The 18,450-nt window shown below is 39.6% G+C and overlaps 1 protein-coding gene across 3 annotated transcripts in view; it reads right to left on the bottom strand.

The window, feature by feature from the left end:
* Nucleotides 1-18,450, bottom strand: part of LSAMP (limbic system associated membrane protein) — a 652,933-nt gene that overhangs the window by 32,066 nt on the left and 602,417 nt on the right. For 2 of the 3 annotated variants that reach the window (XM_005548086.5, XM_065539171.2), the window contains exons 5-7: nt 8,821-8,941; nt 8,209-8,357; nt 695-730 (exon numbers count right to left, since the gene is read on the bottom strand). In XM_005548086.5, the coding sequence (XP_005548143.1) occupies nt 695-730; nt 8,209-8,357; nt 8,821-8,941 (306 nt within the window). The remainder of the gene's footprint in view (nt 1-694; nt 731-8,208; nt 8,358-8,820; nt 8,942-18,450) is intronic. The other variant, XM_005548088.5, reaches the window with a different exon arrangement.

Here is an 18,450-nt window from a genome sequence, read left to right as displayed (position 1 = left end):
CCTTAAGCTAGAAAGTTGTGCCTGCACCTTGCATCTAAATATGATGCAGGAGGCAAAATTTAATTTAAGTGCATAGAAAGTTTATGAAAAGGAATTCAGAATGATTATCTTGTTTTTTCATTTGTGTTTTCTAAGACAGGTATATTTAAAAGGACAGGAAAAAACCCATGAATTGGCCATGATTTTAAGAAAAGATAACATCTTTGTTATAATCCGGTTGAGTTGGTTAACCTTTAGCAGCATATACATTAATTTTTATAAGTAATACCAATGACTTCAGATTTGGATTGTATAGACTTTCAACCATGAGGGTGGTTAGTCAGAGAATTGGTATTTTTGTGGCTAGAGAATTTAACTGGCTGTGTCCCAAATAGGTGAGTTCCTGTTTACTTGTAATAAATATTGACTGTAGGAAAAAATTGCTTGCTAAGTTTAGCATTGCCTTCACAGCTACTGACCCGTTTGAAGATGAGTCAGAGTTTGAAGATGAGTTGGGTAATAGTCTTGTTCCATGCCTATTCAACTGGTGTTGGAAGCAACTAATTGGCTTTTCTAAAAAGGTTTAAGGGAAAAAAATGATTTACACTGTATGTGAATTTTATGAATGTGTTTTCCCCCCTTTGTGTGTTTTGCATGTTAAAGACGATGGAGAATGACCCAGGAAGAGAGCTACAGTGATAAAAATCATACTGACCTTGAATGGGGTGGGGGATTGTGGGTAAAACACGTTCTAAAGGGGAAAAAATAGTAATCATCATGGAGATTTTAAATATTATATATATATATTTTTTCTCATGCTTAGTTATTCAAACAATTATACAACAGACGAATTTCCATGCTTACAGGATCATATCTCTCATAAAACATTTCTCTGTACTTCCTATTAACATTAAACTATCGAAGAAATTTATTAACAAAATTAAAAATGCAGAGCATTTAAAAATTTTAGCTAGTGTAGGAGGACAACATCAGATTGTGGCAACCCTACATACAGAATCCTACTGGAAAAAACCCACCATCAAGATTTTAGATCTTTTAGAGAGTTGAAGTTGAGGGTGGGTTTATAATCGTGATCAAATTCAGGTGATACATCTTGGTCTTGGTTCTCGTCTCTTTAGCTCATGACATGAACGTGTGTCAGCTACAGATTTCTTTCCTCTCTCTAAGCCCTATAGTTCACATCAGTTTTAGCCAAGCATTTGAAGAACTTACTGTGGGCAATGTTAGCTCAACATTTCCCTCAGGTTTTTACTTCCACATTACTGATACCAGTATAGGAGTAATGTCAAGGTAATACATTTCTTAGCATGATATAATTTTATTTTTAGTCTATTCCTTAATTCCCCCTCTTTTTATAATACAATCTTACTTGAAATTTGATCAACCAATCAAATTTGCTTGGTGATACATCCTGTTGAGTATAATAAGAAGTACTTTTCTTTTGAACACTGAGGTCTTAGCTTAAAAGTATCTGATAGTCCCATACATAAGCTACTGACCATAAATAGAATGTACTGACAGAGTTCAGAATTTAGGGTGGCCTTCATTTATCTCATGAAAGACCTAAGCTTAAATCCTTTTCTGAGGCTCTTTCAGAAATATAGAATGGAATATTAGGGATAGGATGTATTGTTTGCTAACTCCAAAATTATGTGATAGTGTAACATAATTATCACACACTTTTCTGTGTTTCTCCTAGCAGCTTGATTAAATAAAGACTAATGGAAAATGAAAATCAACAAAAATCAAAACCACAATGAGAAAAGCATATGTGCATATTCAAATCTGATAGCCTATCATCTTGTGCCATATGCTTAAAAATAGTAGATTTTACCTGGACTTTGGGCACTGGATACATCTGGACACTGAGAAAACTCAGTCTCCTTGCAGAGTCAGCTTTTCTCTAACTTGGCTGAAGTTGTCACTTAAATATGAAAGTTTCCTAAGTCCACTAAGATGAAGCAGGTCAACAGCAACAACTAACAATTGTATGTTAGTTACACAAGTGTCAAGTAGAAAAATGGTTTAAGCCTCCACTGGTTATTTGGTATTAAGTTTCCAGCTTTGCAAATAAATAGCTAAACTGCTTTTAGCATTTATGTAGCAGTTGGAGACCACTGTCCCATATTATACTCTTTCTACTGAATTTTATTTTTATTATTACTATTATTATTAAGACTGTTTAAATGACTCCATTTAATATTTTCTCATCATGCCATTCACAGCTGGGTAAATGCACTCTGCCCTTATTTCCACATGACCATTTATATTGCTAAACCATCTCACCCACCCTCCTTTCAGTGCCTTTCAACTGCTTCTCAGCTTATTATCACCGTCTTAGCTCCACCTTGTTATCATCGTCTTAGGCTTATCACGCCCCATTAGTTATTCTCATTCTCTTAATTCCATCCTATTCACGTATCTTTCCTTAGATGCTTCTCTTTCCCAATTTTCATTCTTATTCTTTGCGCATTTTTCTGCTGCTGTTTTATACTTCATGCTAGGGTTTGCAGGATCCTGTAAGAGTGTAATGTGAAGTAAATACCACTTTATAAGGAAAAAGAAATTTTCCAACTTTTGATTTTCAAAACTAAGGGTGGGCAGAACCCTTGGTGCTATGCACTTCTCCTTTGGCTGCTGCTACTTGAGGAGGATAACATGCTTAGCAGCTGATTGGGAGATAGTGGGAATAGAACTATAAGGTTGGCCCTAGTACTATATGATATGGCTCTTAGCAAGGTCTCTTAACTCTGAGCTTTGGTTTCTTACCTGCTAAGTGGGTGGGCGAGGGGAGGAGAAATGTATCCACAGAGAACTCATTTAAGGAGTTTGCATCTAGTGTTTCAAACTACATGTCGGTAAATAGCAGCTCAAGCTGTTTTATTGTGTGGCATCTTAAAGTAGCTGGTTAAAATGCTTTGCCAAATCTTCACTCTGTTAACCAGGTTAGAGTGCAGTGGCCTGATCTTGGCTCACTGCCTTCTGCCTCCCAGGCTCAAGCAATCCCCCCACTTCAGCCTCCTGAGTAGGTGGGACCACGGGTGCACGCCACCATACCTGGATAATTTTTTGTATTTTTGGTAGAGATGGGGTTTTGCCATGTTGCCCAGGCTGGTCTCGAACTCCTGAACTCAAGAAATCCACCCCCCTCAGCCTCAGCTGGGATTACGGGCTCGAGCCACTGTGCTTGGCCTAGGCTTTGCCAAGTCTTGACTGGTATCATCAAATGCTGTATGTTTAAACAGCAAGTCTTTCCGATAACAAAATACTTTTTAAAGAAAACGGGGAGGCCCTCATTATAAAGACACCCTCTAGGGCTGGATTACTCTGGTAGTACTTGAAATGTAGTCAACTACGGCTTTACAACTTAATGATATTTTAAAGTTTAAAAAGAAAATTAAAAACACCTCCTACACATGGATGCAGCAAAGCCCAGTGTAGATTTTTTTTTTTTTTTTTGTATTTTTATTCTTTTGTACTCAAAAGCCTCAAAAGACCTTTATAATCCATGCATTTCTCTAAGGCACAAGGTAATCAATCAGTGGGATTGTTCTTTAATGTGTGGGAAAATTCTCCTCCTTATTCTCCTCCTAGACCAAACGCTGACTACTAGGCTGGAATATTCACTGAGAACGTCAACATGCCAAAGAGAAGCCAATCATCGAACTTACCTGGGGTAGCAGGCTACTGGGGGTTAATGAAAACGGAAGTGGGAGGCAACACAAGCAGTGCCCTTGGGTGGGAAGGGATGGAGCAGTATAAAGAAAGTGGAAAGATCTCGTTGAGTGAAAAAAGGAGAAAAACAAATAGATTCTGCTCACCTCCTAACTTACAAGATATATCTCCTAGTATTTATGCCCACATACACCAATGCAGATAATGTGTTGATTTAGGGCCTGGACTCTCGAAATAGACTACCTGAATTTAAATCTCAAGCTCAGCCTTACTTAGTTGCACTGGTCACTTAACTTTTCTATGTAATGGAGAAACACAAGTACATAGTAGGGTTGTTGTGATGCATGCCTGTAGTCCTAGCTGCTCAGGAGGCTGAAGTGGGAAGATTGCTTTAGCTCAGGAGTTCTGGGCTGTAGTGTGCTATGCTGATTGGGTGTCTGCACTAAATTTCACAAGGTGGCCTCCCAGAAGTCGGGGACCAACAGGTTGCTTAAGGAGGGTCGAACTGGCCCAAGTCAGAAATGCAGCAGATCAAAACTCCTATGCTCATCAGCAGTGGAATCGTGCCTATGAATAGCCACTGCACTCCAGCCTGGGCAACATAGCAAGACCCGTTTCTGACAAAAAAATATAATTTTAAAAATCAGATCATGCATGTGAAACATTTAGCACAGTGCATACTGCAGAGTACATTGCACTCACTTAATAAGAAGTGACAACATTTAAATTATCACCCATCACCCTTTCTTCCTTCATGTCGGTTATTTTAATTCTAACTCAACAAGAGCATGAAACAAGATACACCTATCACCTTTGTGGGTGAATTTTAGTTATCAGTGTGGAAACACAGTCTGTTGAGTTACTTATGCAGATGATGGAACTTGTCTTGGCATCACTTGAAGTCCAAGTTTTCATCCATGTCATGCATATCCCCCTGTCTGACAAAGACTAGGGAGCCGAATCCTTGTCCATACATTGTGCCATTGGATTAATGTATTCAAAACGTTCGATAAGGTAATGCTTAGCCCAAGGATGAAGAAAAAGATATACAGGGCACTACTTGGTTATACCGACTGAGGTAGTGTGGATCTTTGACAGACACAGTGCTAGAATGTGTGGAGAACTAGATGAATGAGAAAGGAATGCTTCCACCAGCTTGGGGAAAAATTACTATGAATGCAATGTATTCTTACACTCTCATTCCATGACTTTGACCCCTCTGGAGATCAGTATTTGAATAGAGAGTGGGGAAGTATATGTATGCATGTGACCACAAGTTGACACTGTGTGAAAAGTCAGCTCATCACTGTTGTGGATACGGCTGAAAATGCGCTGACACACCAATGGAGATGAATAATCGCTAACTCTTCAGGGGCTCTGGCTCTGGGTCTCTACCTGCTGCTGCCGCTGGCTGGCAGAGGCTCACCAGCTGCCTGTTATTCTCTGGACTGGCTTGGTCAGCAGAGCACCCCGCTGCCCACACAGTGCTTCCATCAGGGTTGTGGCCACAGACACCTGCCCCCGAGCGTTTCTCCCCTCCTGACTCTGTTCTGTGGAAAATTACCTCTGCTGACACTCGCACAGTGTCTTCCTTTCCCCATTAATCCCATTTATTTGAACGTAAGTAGCAGACAATTGACCCACACATGTACTCTTATTTTTTTCCCTTCCCTCCGTCCCTCCCTCCCTCCCTTCCTTCCTTCCTTCCATCTTTCCTTTCTTTTTTCTCCCTCCCTCTCTTTTTCTTTCTTTTCTTTTAGAACTCTGTGAAATATAAGGTTCTAACTATGCAGGTTGTAACAATGGACCTTCCAAAACTAACTGGTGGTGGGTGGGTGGGTGGGTGGAGGGACTGCCAGTCCTGCTACAAAAGAAGGAGAGCTTCTCCCCCAAAATGTTTGTTCTTAGGCCTTGGATCTAAGAAATAGTGCAATAGATTTGACAATATTCTGCAATTCGAATAGTTCCTTTTTACCTCAAAGCCTAATGATCTTTCATATTCTATTTTTTTTTTTTTTTTTTTTGAGACGGAGTCTCGCGCTGTCACCCAGGCTGGAGTGCAGTGGCCGGATCTCAGCTCACTGCAAGCTCCGCCTCCCGGGTTCACGCCATTCTCCTGCCTCCGCCTCCCGAGTAGCTGGGACTACAGGCGTCCGCCACCTCGGCCGGCTAGTTTTTTGTATTTTTTAGTAGAGACGGGGTTTCACCATGTTAACCAGGATGGTCTCGATCTCCTGACCTCGTGATCCGCCCGTCTCGGCCTCCCAAAGTGCTGGGATTACAGGCTTGAGCCACCGCGCCCGGCCCATATTCTATTTTTCAGTAAGGATTATACCTCCTAACTTTCCCGTAAAAGTGGGACATCCATTCTAAACCAAATGCTGATGCATGTGGTGCCTCTGCATGCTGCCAAAGACACAACTATGGTAGTGCCTATGAGGGACCACCAGGAAGTACTACATCATTAATCACTGCACCACAAAATCCTCAAATGTATAATGGAGGGTGACTTCTACTAAATCATAAAGGGCAGTGTGATAGGATACACTTGTCTGATTATTCCCTGATTTTCAGCTTACAAACAGAAACTCTGTAAGATTTTTGACATTTCTCAATTTTACTGGGTTAAGGGCATTGGTATTGTAGGGCTTGATGTTACCTTTCATGAACTCTAGCAGGATCTCATTGCCTTTGACCTAGTCTATGCTCACTTTCCCTCCTCCCTCAAGTATTCCATCCTTCCAGCCTCTTTCCCTTTCCTCTCTCTCAGGCTATGGGCGGTATTTTATTTATTATTTGAAATATATCATTAGCATAGTTCTTAGTCTAGGTTAAATAGAAAGAAAATATACTTTAATGCAAATGTATAATTGCTCGCTTTCTGTAACTCATCCAGTTGTTCTACCTTCTTTTCACTAATCTCTAAACAACCTTCTTTTTAAGTTTTTAAGTGTATGTTGTTCTACCTAGCCAGGTCAACTTAGATTTGGTAAATCTTAAATTCCCAGTTGAGGCTGTTTTCCCCCGGCTACCATTTATGGAATCCTTAATGTTAGGAATGAATCAGGTAAGTACAGTTCTTAAGAAGTATATTCTCAAATGTCTTAGGGATATTGATGTCTCTAGTTGCGGCAAAGAATACTGATGTTTGCTCTTTGGAGACAAGTAAACATGTTGTGAATTTTAAACTTCGTGTGGAGGCAGCATTTGTATAACTGTATCTCATCAAACTGTCACAGACTGAAGTCAATGAGGGCTATGAATGAGAAACTAAAGGCCAAAGTTAGAGTCATTTGTGGTTGTTGCTTTTATAAATGGAGTTTAATCTTAAACGGTGTTAAAATGGCTTTAACACTACATTTCAAGAGAACTCTCACTTAAGTTGATTTTTTCCTAAAAATATTTTTTTTTCTCGAAGGCTCATCTAAATGGAATATAGCAAGATAGAAAGATTTCTTCTGGTCATAATATTTCCAGTTTTTCCAATAGAATCTGTGCAGGAAAAAAAAACAACTTAGTGGTTTGTTATTCCAAAATAATAACAGTACCTTTTTTGGACTTTTCCCTTTAGTCCAAATGAACTTTCTGATTCATCATGAGCTAACTTTTTGATTTGTTTTGCTTATTCTGATAAATGTGTCTCTATTCCAAACGTTATCATTTTCTTGAGACTCCATTTAGCCTCCTCCTGTTTCTCAGAGGGTGTCTTCTTCTGTGCTCATAGTCACCTGCCCAGCAAAGCTGGGAGTGGGAGACTTGACTCTAACTTGCTGCTAAAGCGCAGGACTCCAAGGTGGGGTCTCCTATTAACATCAGTGACTTTAGAATGACTGCGCCCTCCTTGGTCTACTTTCAGGATCTTCTCTGGTCTTCAGAAATGTTCCTGTTTCCTACCATTCCATCTCTGTTCCAAAAATATATCAGAAAAGTAATGTCTCTTACTGTCATACAGAAAACTTTCTGCAACCATTTTTCCTCCTTTAGATTTTACGTTTGAATCATTTATTCCACCCTTCCTCTTGTGTTGTTAAAAATGTACTTTCTTTTTCCAGCCTCTCCCTTCTCTCAGCACCTTATCTATTCTCACTGAATATTTCTTCCTCAATCACTCTTATCACTGCCTTCAGAACACACACACACACACACACACACACACACACACACACACTGTTATCCATTTCCAGGCTTTTACATCACTTCTGCTTCTTAAAGGACCACTGCCAAAGAGACTTGTGTTCTCTGAATATTATTTCAGCTTAACCAGGAAAAAACAAAACAAAACAAAAAAACAAAAACTAAGGAAAACAAACAACAAGGCCGTTATCAGAAGTAACAAAGACTATAGAGAGAAGTTGCTCCATTTGTAAATCTCTCCTATGCACAGGGACTGAGAACCTTGCATTTTTGTTTCAGTGCATAGATCCTTATTTGTGTTTAAGGGAACCTTTAATAGATAAGGGAATGGTTTTCACGTTTTTCATGTGAAAAGTCAATTTAATTCCACCAAGTTGGGCCCTGCTTTGGCATACTTACTGAAAAGGACTAGGCTGGCATTGGTGACCCCCAGCTTGTTGGCAGCCACGCAGGTGTAGTTGCCATAGTGCTCCTCAGTGACATTGGTCACCGTCAGGGAAGACTGGCCCTCCGTGCTCTTAATCTCAAGACCATTGGCACTATTTATCCTAAGAGTTCAAAAACAGAAGAATAGAAAGGAACACTGGTGAAGGTTTTAGCTTAGGAATTTTTCCCCATCCTGACACTGCAGGAAAAGGAGAGAAAGGAAGTAGCTAGGATTTGTGGTTCCATGCCCAATTCCTATTTTAATTGTGCAATGCCATATTATCAGAATCTATGTCCATCAACAGAGAAAACTAGGGAATGGGTTTGAGTTTCTGTTATAGGCAAGAAAGACATGTAGGTGAAAGCTACCCGTTGAACTGTTTTTATATTTTACCTGACTGCTTTTGGGCTTCAGCTTAAGAGCTACAGGCCCCAAAGAATTTGGTAAGAGATATTAAAAAGGAAGAGTGTGAGAATATAGTTCTACACAATTACAACTGGCTTGGCTTTGGCTTTGTTGTGGGGCTTCCGGTGTCCCCAGGCCCATGCAGTGGAGTCACGGGGGATGGTAGGTTTGGCACATACCTAGTGTCATCCCGGTACCACTCAAAGTCAGGTGCAGGCACTGCCGAGGCCTCACATTTGAGTGAAGCTTGTCGTCCTGTGGTGGCTTCATTGCTCTTGGATTCTGTGATAGTGGGAGGATCTGTAGGAAGGACAGGCACACAAGTTTATATGAGGGTCGGGGTGCTTATAATTTCTATTCAGGAAGGAATGAAGAAGGAAAATCTGATTAGAGAGAGGCAGGAAGGGAGCCATCTTAAAGCTCCATTTGTATGAATTATATGATCAGCTGAATGGGGTTGATCACCAAAAAACTAAATAAAAATAAGAGATAATTAATGAAAACATAGACTTGGTTTACTTAAATGAGACACTTAGCAGGGTTTTATGGAAATGGAATCTAGAATTTCTTTATCCCTCCTCCAATAGGTCATGGTATACAATTATAGATTATAAATATTTGTATAGCTTCTTTTTATAAATGAAGCAATGATACCAAAGAACTTAGGAATCTCAACATATAGTTTGACCATTTTTTCTTTTTCTTCTTGTCATTATAGTTTAAGATGGCCTTGAGGAGTCTGATGAAAATAATAGCCAGCTAAAGCCTTTCCAACGCAAGTTTGGTCTGATACTGTTGCAGGATTCACAAACAAACAAACAAACAAAACTAATATTAGGTGATTACCTTCTTTTCTTTAATGTGTTCCCTTATCATCACAACCCAGGTAAATTTAGCTTTTATGTGTGGGGGTATGGTTTAAAGCCTATCCTGGTACATAGAAGACTTACTGCTATATCAGCCTTCTATTCTCTCTGGCAGTTGGGCCCTTGATTTTTATGCCCAGGAATGGGCCTACAAAACTATCACAGGCTTTAAATCAGCTGGGAAACACATTTGACACTCTAATTTTCCATGACTCATTCAAACAGACCTACATGGATGGAAAGAGTGTTTGCATGTCCACTTGACTGTGTTAGGATTGTAGACTCAGCCTCCTGCACCGGATGATGCTGTGTTTGTGCAGGTTATGGACCTTCAAGGAGAGGCCTTTCCTATCCAAAGGTTGTTTGCTAGAAAATGGCAACTTGGCTATGTACACATGGGGAAAACAGACCCAGACACTCTGTTTAGACTCTGTAGAGGAAAAAGCTCATTTAGGAAAATTAGTAAAGTGAACGTTAGTGGGTAAACTCATTTAAACCCTGCCCTTTGGCACCTGGTCTATCTTCCTTATTTCTGATTTTTTTTAATGCTAAAAAACTATTGCCTAAGTTTTCTACCTATAGAAGACTGTAATTCTCTGAGTTTAAAAGAGTGTACGAGAAAGCATCTGATTTGTCTTCAATTTCCTTCTTGATTTTACTTTTCCATAAGCTTAGACATTTTTAAATCACTGTCAGAGTTAGAGCTCATTTGAATAAACACTTGTATGTAAACAGGCATGCTAAATGGGGTTTTGTTGTTTTACTGCTGCTGGTATTGTTTTGCTTTAGACTTACTGCCTTATTTCCGTATACGCACTAAATGGGAAGATGCTGTCGTAAAACGAAACCTGGATTGGAAACTAGGAGTCCTGGGATTTAGTTTGAGTTTGGCTGTTTGGACTTCCCATCATACATTTTCTTTCTGGGCCTTGGTTTTATTACCTATAAAATGAGGGGATCCTATTTTAATGATTTATAGCATCTTTTCCAACTGTAAACTATCCCAATTCTACTTAAAACTGCTCATTCTTTACAAATGGGTGGTTGGCATCATTATGATCCAAGAGTATTTTCAAACCCTTAACTAATTTAACTCTTAAATTGCTAACTTTCCCAATTACTCATTTATCTATTCCATGGTTTAAGAACCAGAATTAGCAGTCGAGAAGAGGAAATCTGAGGTCTGATTTTGACTCTACTCTTAAACAGATCTGTGGTCTGGGAAAACATCTGTACCAGTTTGAGCCTTTTTCTTTTTTATCTTTTTAAAAAAGAAGCTAGCTTCTAAAATTGGTTATATAGATCATTAGAGCACATCAGTTCAAAGGATAATGCAATAGTAGTAGTGGTGCTGTGGGGAGATATTAATAAAGGACACAGAATAGAGGTTCTGGGCTTGGATTTAAAGTCTGGTAGACATGAGCTCAAATCCAGGCTCTGTTCCTCCTTGTCCTTCCTCATTTGAGAGTTTAATACTTTGCCCATAGTCATATTGCTTCCGTTTCCTCACTTATAAAATGTTAGGGCTGGGCATGATGGCTTATGCCTATAATCCTAGCACTCTGGGAGTCCCAACCAGGTGGATCACTTGAGGTCAGGAGTTTGAGACCAGCCTGGCCAACATAGCAAAACCCCATCTCTACCAAAATACAAACAACTAGCTGGGTATGGTGGTGTGTACCTGTAGTCCTAGCTACTCGGGAACCTACAGCACAAGAATTGCCTGAGCCCGGGAGATGGAGGTTGCAGTGAGCAGAGATTGAGCCACTGCACTCCAGCCTGGGCAACACAGCAAGACTCTGTCTCAAAAACTAAAAAAAATGTGGAACCCAAGGCAGGGAAGTACATTTGAAGGCTGAGAGATAGTAGGCCTCAGAACTGATGAGACTAGAAATGGATTTCATAAGGGTGAGGAAAAGAAGCAGTGTTGAAAAGGCAACACTGTGATTTCTGGCTTGGGCATCTGGGTAACGCCATCCACTGAGATAAGATTCATAAGTAAAGAAATAGACGACCAGCAGTAGAATACTCAATATACATTACTTTCCAGTCCTCATTTCTTTTCACTGTATTGTGTCCTTAAGCTGCCAATGACTCCATCATCTGTAGCACAGTGGCCCATTGACATTGACTTAAGATAATTTTGCTTATGAATTTTGTTTGTTCAATTTCCCAATTTGTAAGATAAAATTTAACCACTGTTTGTGAGTCTCTAGAGCCACATGGTTATAACTGCAAACTGGTGACTATTTACCCTTCATCCCCTATCACTTCAGGACCCAGGGGAAATAAATGATTTTTCTGATTGAAAAATTTAGGAAGAAGAAACTGGGCCTGTTTGACTCATCTATTTCCTTTCTTCCTTTTGGGACCAAGCTTCTGGCTGGTAGCAGAGGTTCTCCTCTGTTTCTCTATGACAGAAGTCTTACTTGGGCTCTCTCCTTTCTGCTTTCATGTGGGCAGGCCCATCCCATCCCAGGGCTGCCATGATTAGGGAGGTAAGTCGACCACACTAACCTATTATCTCTAGCCACCTTGATCTCTAAAAATGGGAACATTTAGGTCTCCTGACCACTCTTTTCCTTACTTGTCAATTTGTTTGGAATCTGAATTACTAAGCAGTAAGCTATTTATTAGCCCTTCAGAGACCCCAGCATGGGGAAGCTGGCAGTCAACTAGGATTGAGCACTTACAAGTGCATTAATCTAGTCAGTTACAAAGGCCAGCTACTTGCTTCTCTCTTTGAAAACTTGGGAATTTTCTTGTATCACGGTAAATATATGAATACTGATAAATATACAAAGAGCTCATTGTTTCTAATATTTTTCAAATGACACCATGGTGCAAGTTTATTTTTTCATGGCTTATTGAAATGAACATTTCAAAATTCATTTGTAATGAATTCTGAATAGGTGAGGCTAAGAAAGACTATTACAAATCATACTGCAGCATGCCTTGTGTAGTTAAAATAATAGATGTCCTTATTCAAAATATGGTTATAATAAAAATGTGGCTTCATAAAAATGCTGCACAGAGAGGTCCATTGTTATTCTTTATATGACTTTGGAATAGCTTACAATTGTCAAAGGACTCTTCCAGTTTACATTAATTCAAAATTCCATGTTCTGAAAATATTAATAGGGCCTTTCTTCTTCTGACATCACCAATAACAAGACTCTTTCAATCAGAATGAATAGGGAAACAAAACAGAGGACTAGGAAATAAAATATCATTCATTTAATCTTACTAATATTGGGAATATTCATATAAAAGAATATTCTGAATAGAAAATTTAATGTATAGTCATTTACTGCATGTCAGCACTCTACTAGGTTTTAGATATCCTCTTTATCCAAACAATTAGCCCTAGGAGGTAAATATGATTAACCCCATTTTATGAAAGAGAAGACAAGCTAACAGAGGGTTATTAAGTTGTCCAAATTCACATGGTCAGTATTTGATGGACCATGGATTTAACCCCAGGTCTGTCATGCTCTGAAACTCATGTTCTGAACCTCTCTGCTCTGGTACATCTATTTGAATGAATTCTTTTGAAGAACAATGAATTTCTAACAGGAAAAAATACCATCTGGGGAGGGAGCAGGCCGGTAGATGGAAAGATAAATGATGCATATTTCTATTATTTATAGGGTACCAACAATGGCACAACATGCGGTGACACAGTGGATATAAACCTGTATTAGGAGTCAGGAAATGCAGATGCAATCTCTGCTAGTGCCACTTAGGTTGTTACCATGGGACACAATGCTCCCTTGCAGCCCCTCACCTAGGAATACAGACAATGATGCCTGTCTGTCTATCTCACGGGTTTGATGTAAATATCAGATGAAGTCATTAATATGAGAGCACTTTAAACACCTAGTGATTACATGTATTATTTTATAGTATTATTCACTTGGTATCATGGATAAAGAAAGAACTTTGGAGTTAGACCTGGGTTTGAGTTCCAAGTCCACCACTCACAAAAGCTGTTTGATTTTGTGTCAGAGCATGCTTACGCTCACTGAGCTTTGTTTTCGTCCTCTCTACATGGGGATGATATAGATCATCTCCCATGGGTAGTGTGCAGCGGTGTAAAAAGCAACAGAGGCAGAGGGTGTAGGCAATAAAAAACACATTATCTGAGAGAATTTAGAAATGATAATAAGACTGATTTAGAGTTGCTTTTTTTTTTTTAAGTCGCCATGTGCCAGTAATATTAAACAATGACAGTGATAAAGTAAATACTTCTCACTGGGGCAGACCAGGCCCAATACACCCTCCCATTTGGTTGGTGATATGGTTTGGCTGTGTTCCTATCCAAAATCTCATCTCAAATTGTAATTCCCCATAATCCCCATGTGTCAAGGAAAAGACCAGGTGGAGGTAATTGAATCGAGAGGGCAGTTCCCCCATGCTGTTCTCATGATAGTGAATGAGTTCTCATGAGATCTGATGGTTTTATAAAGGTTTGGTGGTTTCTCCTGCACTCATTCCCTTTCCTGCCGCCTTGTGAAGAATGTGCCTTGTTTCCCCTTTGTTTTCTACCAGGATTGTAAGTTTCCTGAGGCTTCCTCAGCCATGTGGAACTGTGAGTCAATTAAACCTCTTTCCTTTCTAAATTACCCAGTCTCGGGCAGTTCTTTATAGCAGTGTGAGAATGGATTAATATAGTTGGCCACTGTTGGTATGATGATTACAGTGAATTGATATGAAATCTCTAGGAGAGTCTGGGTACTCTGAAGGTACTTAGAATATTATGGTTCCTGTCCATATTGCAAAATTATAATGAAACATTGTAGTACTCTGGGTTGTCACTGAATATTTCCTCTGAAGACCTCATAATCGATTCATAAGTATTAGGATATGTCTTTACCATTACCTACCCAAAGGCAAGAATAAACTAAAGATGAGCATGGAGACTGAATAGGTGTAACTATGAAAAGCTAGAGAAGCTGGCCAGTCTGGTTCCATGTTAAACAGTTATTTTTCTGGCCAAGGCAGGCAGATCTCTTAAAATCAAGAGTTTGAGATCAGCGTGGTCAACACGGTGAATCCCCATCTCTACTAAAAATACAAAAATTAGTCAGGTGTGGTGGCACGTGCCTGTAATCCCAGCTACTTGGGAGGCTGAGGCACAATAATTGCTTGAACCCGGGAGGCAGAGGTTGCACTTAGCTGAGATAGGGCCACTGCACTCCAGCCTGGGCAACAGGGTGAGACCTTGCCTCAAAAACAAACAAACAAACAAAAAAGTTATTTTCCTAATGTTTTCTCATTAGGTGATTTTTGAATCAAATCACTGAAGATACCAGTTAAAATATATATACATTATCTGGAGGTCTCTCCAGCCCAATTGTGTATTTTGTGACAACCTTTGCTTCCACTAAATAAATGGCTCTCCAATGTAAGGCAAGCCCACATTAAGAAATGTCAGCTCCCCAAGGGCCCCAGCATGGGTGTTGATTGGGTTGATTAGCTCTGGACACCAGGGTGGAGGCAGAAATGAATTCAGAGAGAGAGAGACAAATAAAGGGAAAAGGAGTTGTGAGGATGACAATGTGAACCTATTTGGAGAGAGACCTGTGGGAAAGTGGAAGGTGGGAACATCAGCTGGTCAATGGGGCGGAGACAGGCTTGAGAGCTGGGAGCAACTTTTGAGAAAAAATTCTCCAGGAATAGGAAAGGAGTCCAGTATTGCAAGAGTCTAGATAAAATTAACAGTTTGTATTTGTTAAACATTTACTAGGTGCTAGATACTATTCTAGATGTACTGGGCACTAGGATGAGACAAACTCAAAAATAGTTACATTTAATGCACTGTGAGAACTGAAATTGAGGAACTGCACCTAGAACCTGCAATGAAAGAACAGACTGTCCCTAGGACTGGTATCTGAAAGAAATTAACAGTTACTTTGTTGGGTAAGATACAGAAACCCGGAAGTCCTGTCTGTTGTCTAATTTATACTAAGCCTATTCAGTTGAAGAGATTTTGAGCCAACATTTTAGCTTTCTGTAAATTCCAGGACCTCCTACCACTTAGAAAATAGATTTTGCATATAAAAGTGGCTATGTGTAATGCTGTATGCCTACTGCAGAGAAGTGCCATCCAAAAGAAGTAAAAAGGAGAGACCACAGAATCCAGCTTGTGAGCTCAACAGGAGAGACTGTTAGTCTCTCTTCTTTACTGCTCTAGTCTCTCAGTGCCCTGCAACAAACATCTGTTAACAACTGAGTAAATGAGTCAATGAAGTGCTGGTGGGAGAAAGTTAACAGCCCTGAGATTTTTTCTTTCTTGTAGTGGTAGTACTCAGGGTCTGTTCACTACAATAATCTATTTGGCCAGTAGTTATCTTAACCATCCTGATCCCCTGACCTAATTCCAAAGCCTGTGTTTTGAAAAGGAAACAGAATCAGTTTAAATAATAAATTTCATGGCCAGCAGGATTAGATGAAGTGATAGAGGTGATCCTGGGCATTTCTCTGTATGCAAGAGTGTTGCTAGGCAGACTTGGTTCCATAATTCAATCTGAGAGACTTCATCTACTTAACACAACTATATTTAAGTTGGATGAATTGTTTGAACAGGACAAGTGCTGTGATGACTAGTTTTGATATAATAAAAACACAGCTCATGAGGTTTTGGTAAAAGGTGATTCCAAAGGAAATTGATAAAATATTTTTCCAGATTTGTGACCATATTATTTGCAAAATTTGGAGAAATGTTAAGAGGGCAGAGTTTATCTGTGAGTTTTTCACCTACTTATTCAATACACATTTACTGAGCAATTTTGATAAAGTCAGGCACATGTTAGGTCCTGCTTGTTAGGACATACTGGATGTGTGAGTAAACTCATTATAGTTTTCCATATAATTTGTTATGAGGTATCTTTTTAGAATCTCAGGGTTCTGTCCATATTCTGTGGTTCACTCATCATTAGCAAAAGCTCACATTTTCATAAAAGTCTTTTCTTGAAAATTGTAAGTATTTTCTTCTGCTTTAAATTACACTTTGGGGACAGTCAAGAAGAAGCAATGTCAGACTAATTGCACCAATAATAATAGGACCCAGGCGGCTAGCTTTGATCTTGGGAACCATCTGCAATCCAGACCACTTTGATGTTTCACACAATGGAAGCATAAATATTTTCTATGTACACTATGATTGGACTTTCACAAATCTAATTAAGTTGAAGGTCAATTAAGAGAAAATGAAATCTTAACTCCAAAAGTCAGGGAAGAGATGGAAGATGATGGCATGGTTGTGTGTACATAAAAGAAGCTAACCTAATTATAAACTTATACAAACAGCCAGAGAAGTTTCCTTTCATGTGACATAAAGGTCCTAAAGCATTTTATAACACTGCAATCATTAATGTGTCTTTGAAACACACCCAGCACTAGAAAAGAATAGTAATAACTGGCATTTCAAAACTCTATTACTAAAAAATTTGAAAACAGCTAGGGATAGAAGCACTTCAGAACTCATGAAATGCAGCCCCTTGCTTCTTGGAAATGAGTGCCATAAACTATAGCAGAGTCATTTGTATCTATTGGATTCCTCTAGGTTTGGTGTGAAAGAGATTTTGCTGCTTGTTTCAGAAGTCTGCAAGGCTGGAGCAAGGCCACAGGTAATGGTGCATCCCAGCACAGGCTGCGTAAACTTTAGCAAGTTTCCTCAGCTCTCCAAGCCTCAGTTTCCAAATTTCTAAAGTAAGACTAATGATGCTTATCTCATAGGTTTAAAATGGCTGTGGGGATTAAACAATAAATGTAAATCAATCAATCAATCTCTCTCTCTCTCTCTCTCTCTCTTTATTTTGAGACAGAGTTTCACTCTTGTTGCCCATGCTGGAGTGCAGTGGCAGTCTCGGCTCACTGAAACCTCCACCTCCTGGGTTCAAGTGATTCTTCTGCCTCAGCCTCCTGAGTAGCTGGGATTGTAGACATCTGCCACCACACCTGGCTAATTTTTGTATTTTTAGTAGAGACAGGGTTTCATCATGTTGGCCAGGCTGGTCTCAAACTCCTGACCTCAGGTTCCACCTGCCTCGGCCTCCCCAAGTGCTGGGATTACAGGGGTGAGCCACTGTGCCCGACCAATATAAATCTCTTAACTCAATACTGCACATAGTAGGTATGTGGAACTGAAAATTCCTTATCTTCCTCGTGAGAGTGTGGGCTTTAGAATCAAATGGACCTGAGTCTGAATCCCTTTTCTTACATTTACTTTCTGTGTCATTTTGAAGGGGCAGTTTTACCTCCTTGGGCTGCAGTTTTTCAAACTCTAAAATGGTCTCAATTATATCTACCTTGCTGGGGTTGTTGGGTAGAAAAGAGAGAATTTATACAAAAAACCTAGTACATAGGAAGACATGAGATGACAGAAAGTACTCATCACAGCCTAAAGGATACTTTCAAATATGGGTTAAGATATTTGTACATGTATGTCTGTGTGCCTATGTGTGTGTATGTAGGATGTGTGTGCGTTCAATGCATAGAAGGGAAGAACTGTCAACGCTTCCCTTTGTCCCTGCCACTAGCCACAGTTGTGTGATGTGGGAACTTGAATTTGAGTGATGTAGAGTCAGTGCTAACTGAACAGGGTAAACGAATTCTCTTTATTCCTTTGCTGGGTGACACACATCATATAGATCCTCCCTCCGCCCACCCTCTTTTGAACTACATCTAAGAATCCTTTCATCCGAGAAGTTCAAAGTATGCCCACTTACCTATGCATCTTAGTGAAATCTTCCTTTCTAATGCCCATACTTTGGGACAAATAGGTAACGGAAATTAACTTATCAGACATTTGTGTTAGCCATCAGGGACACATGGTATCTGACCACAGTGGCTCTAATTTGTTTCCAAGGCCAATTATTTAAATAGCGGAGGATAAAATATAATCTTGAGGCATTCCCTCCTGACAAACAATGCGTTAAG

The sequence above is a fragment of the Macaca fascicularis genome, chromosome 2 (assembly GCF_037993035.2).
Source record: "Macaca fascicularis isolate 582-1 chromosome 2, T2T-MFA8v1.1".
Classification (NCBI taxonomy): domain Eukaryota; kingdom Metazoa; phylum Chordata; class Mammalia; order Primates; family Cercopithecidae; genus Macaca; species Macaca fascicularis.
The sequence above is the reverse complement of the archived record's forward strand: the minus strand, read 5'-3'. Positions and strand labels throughout refer to the sequence as shown.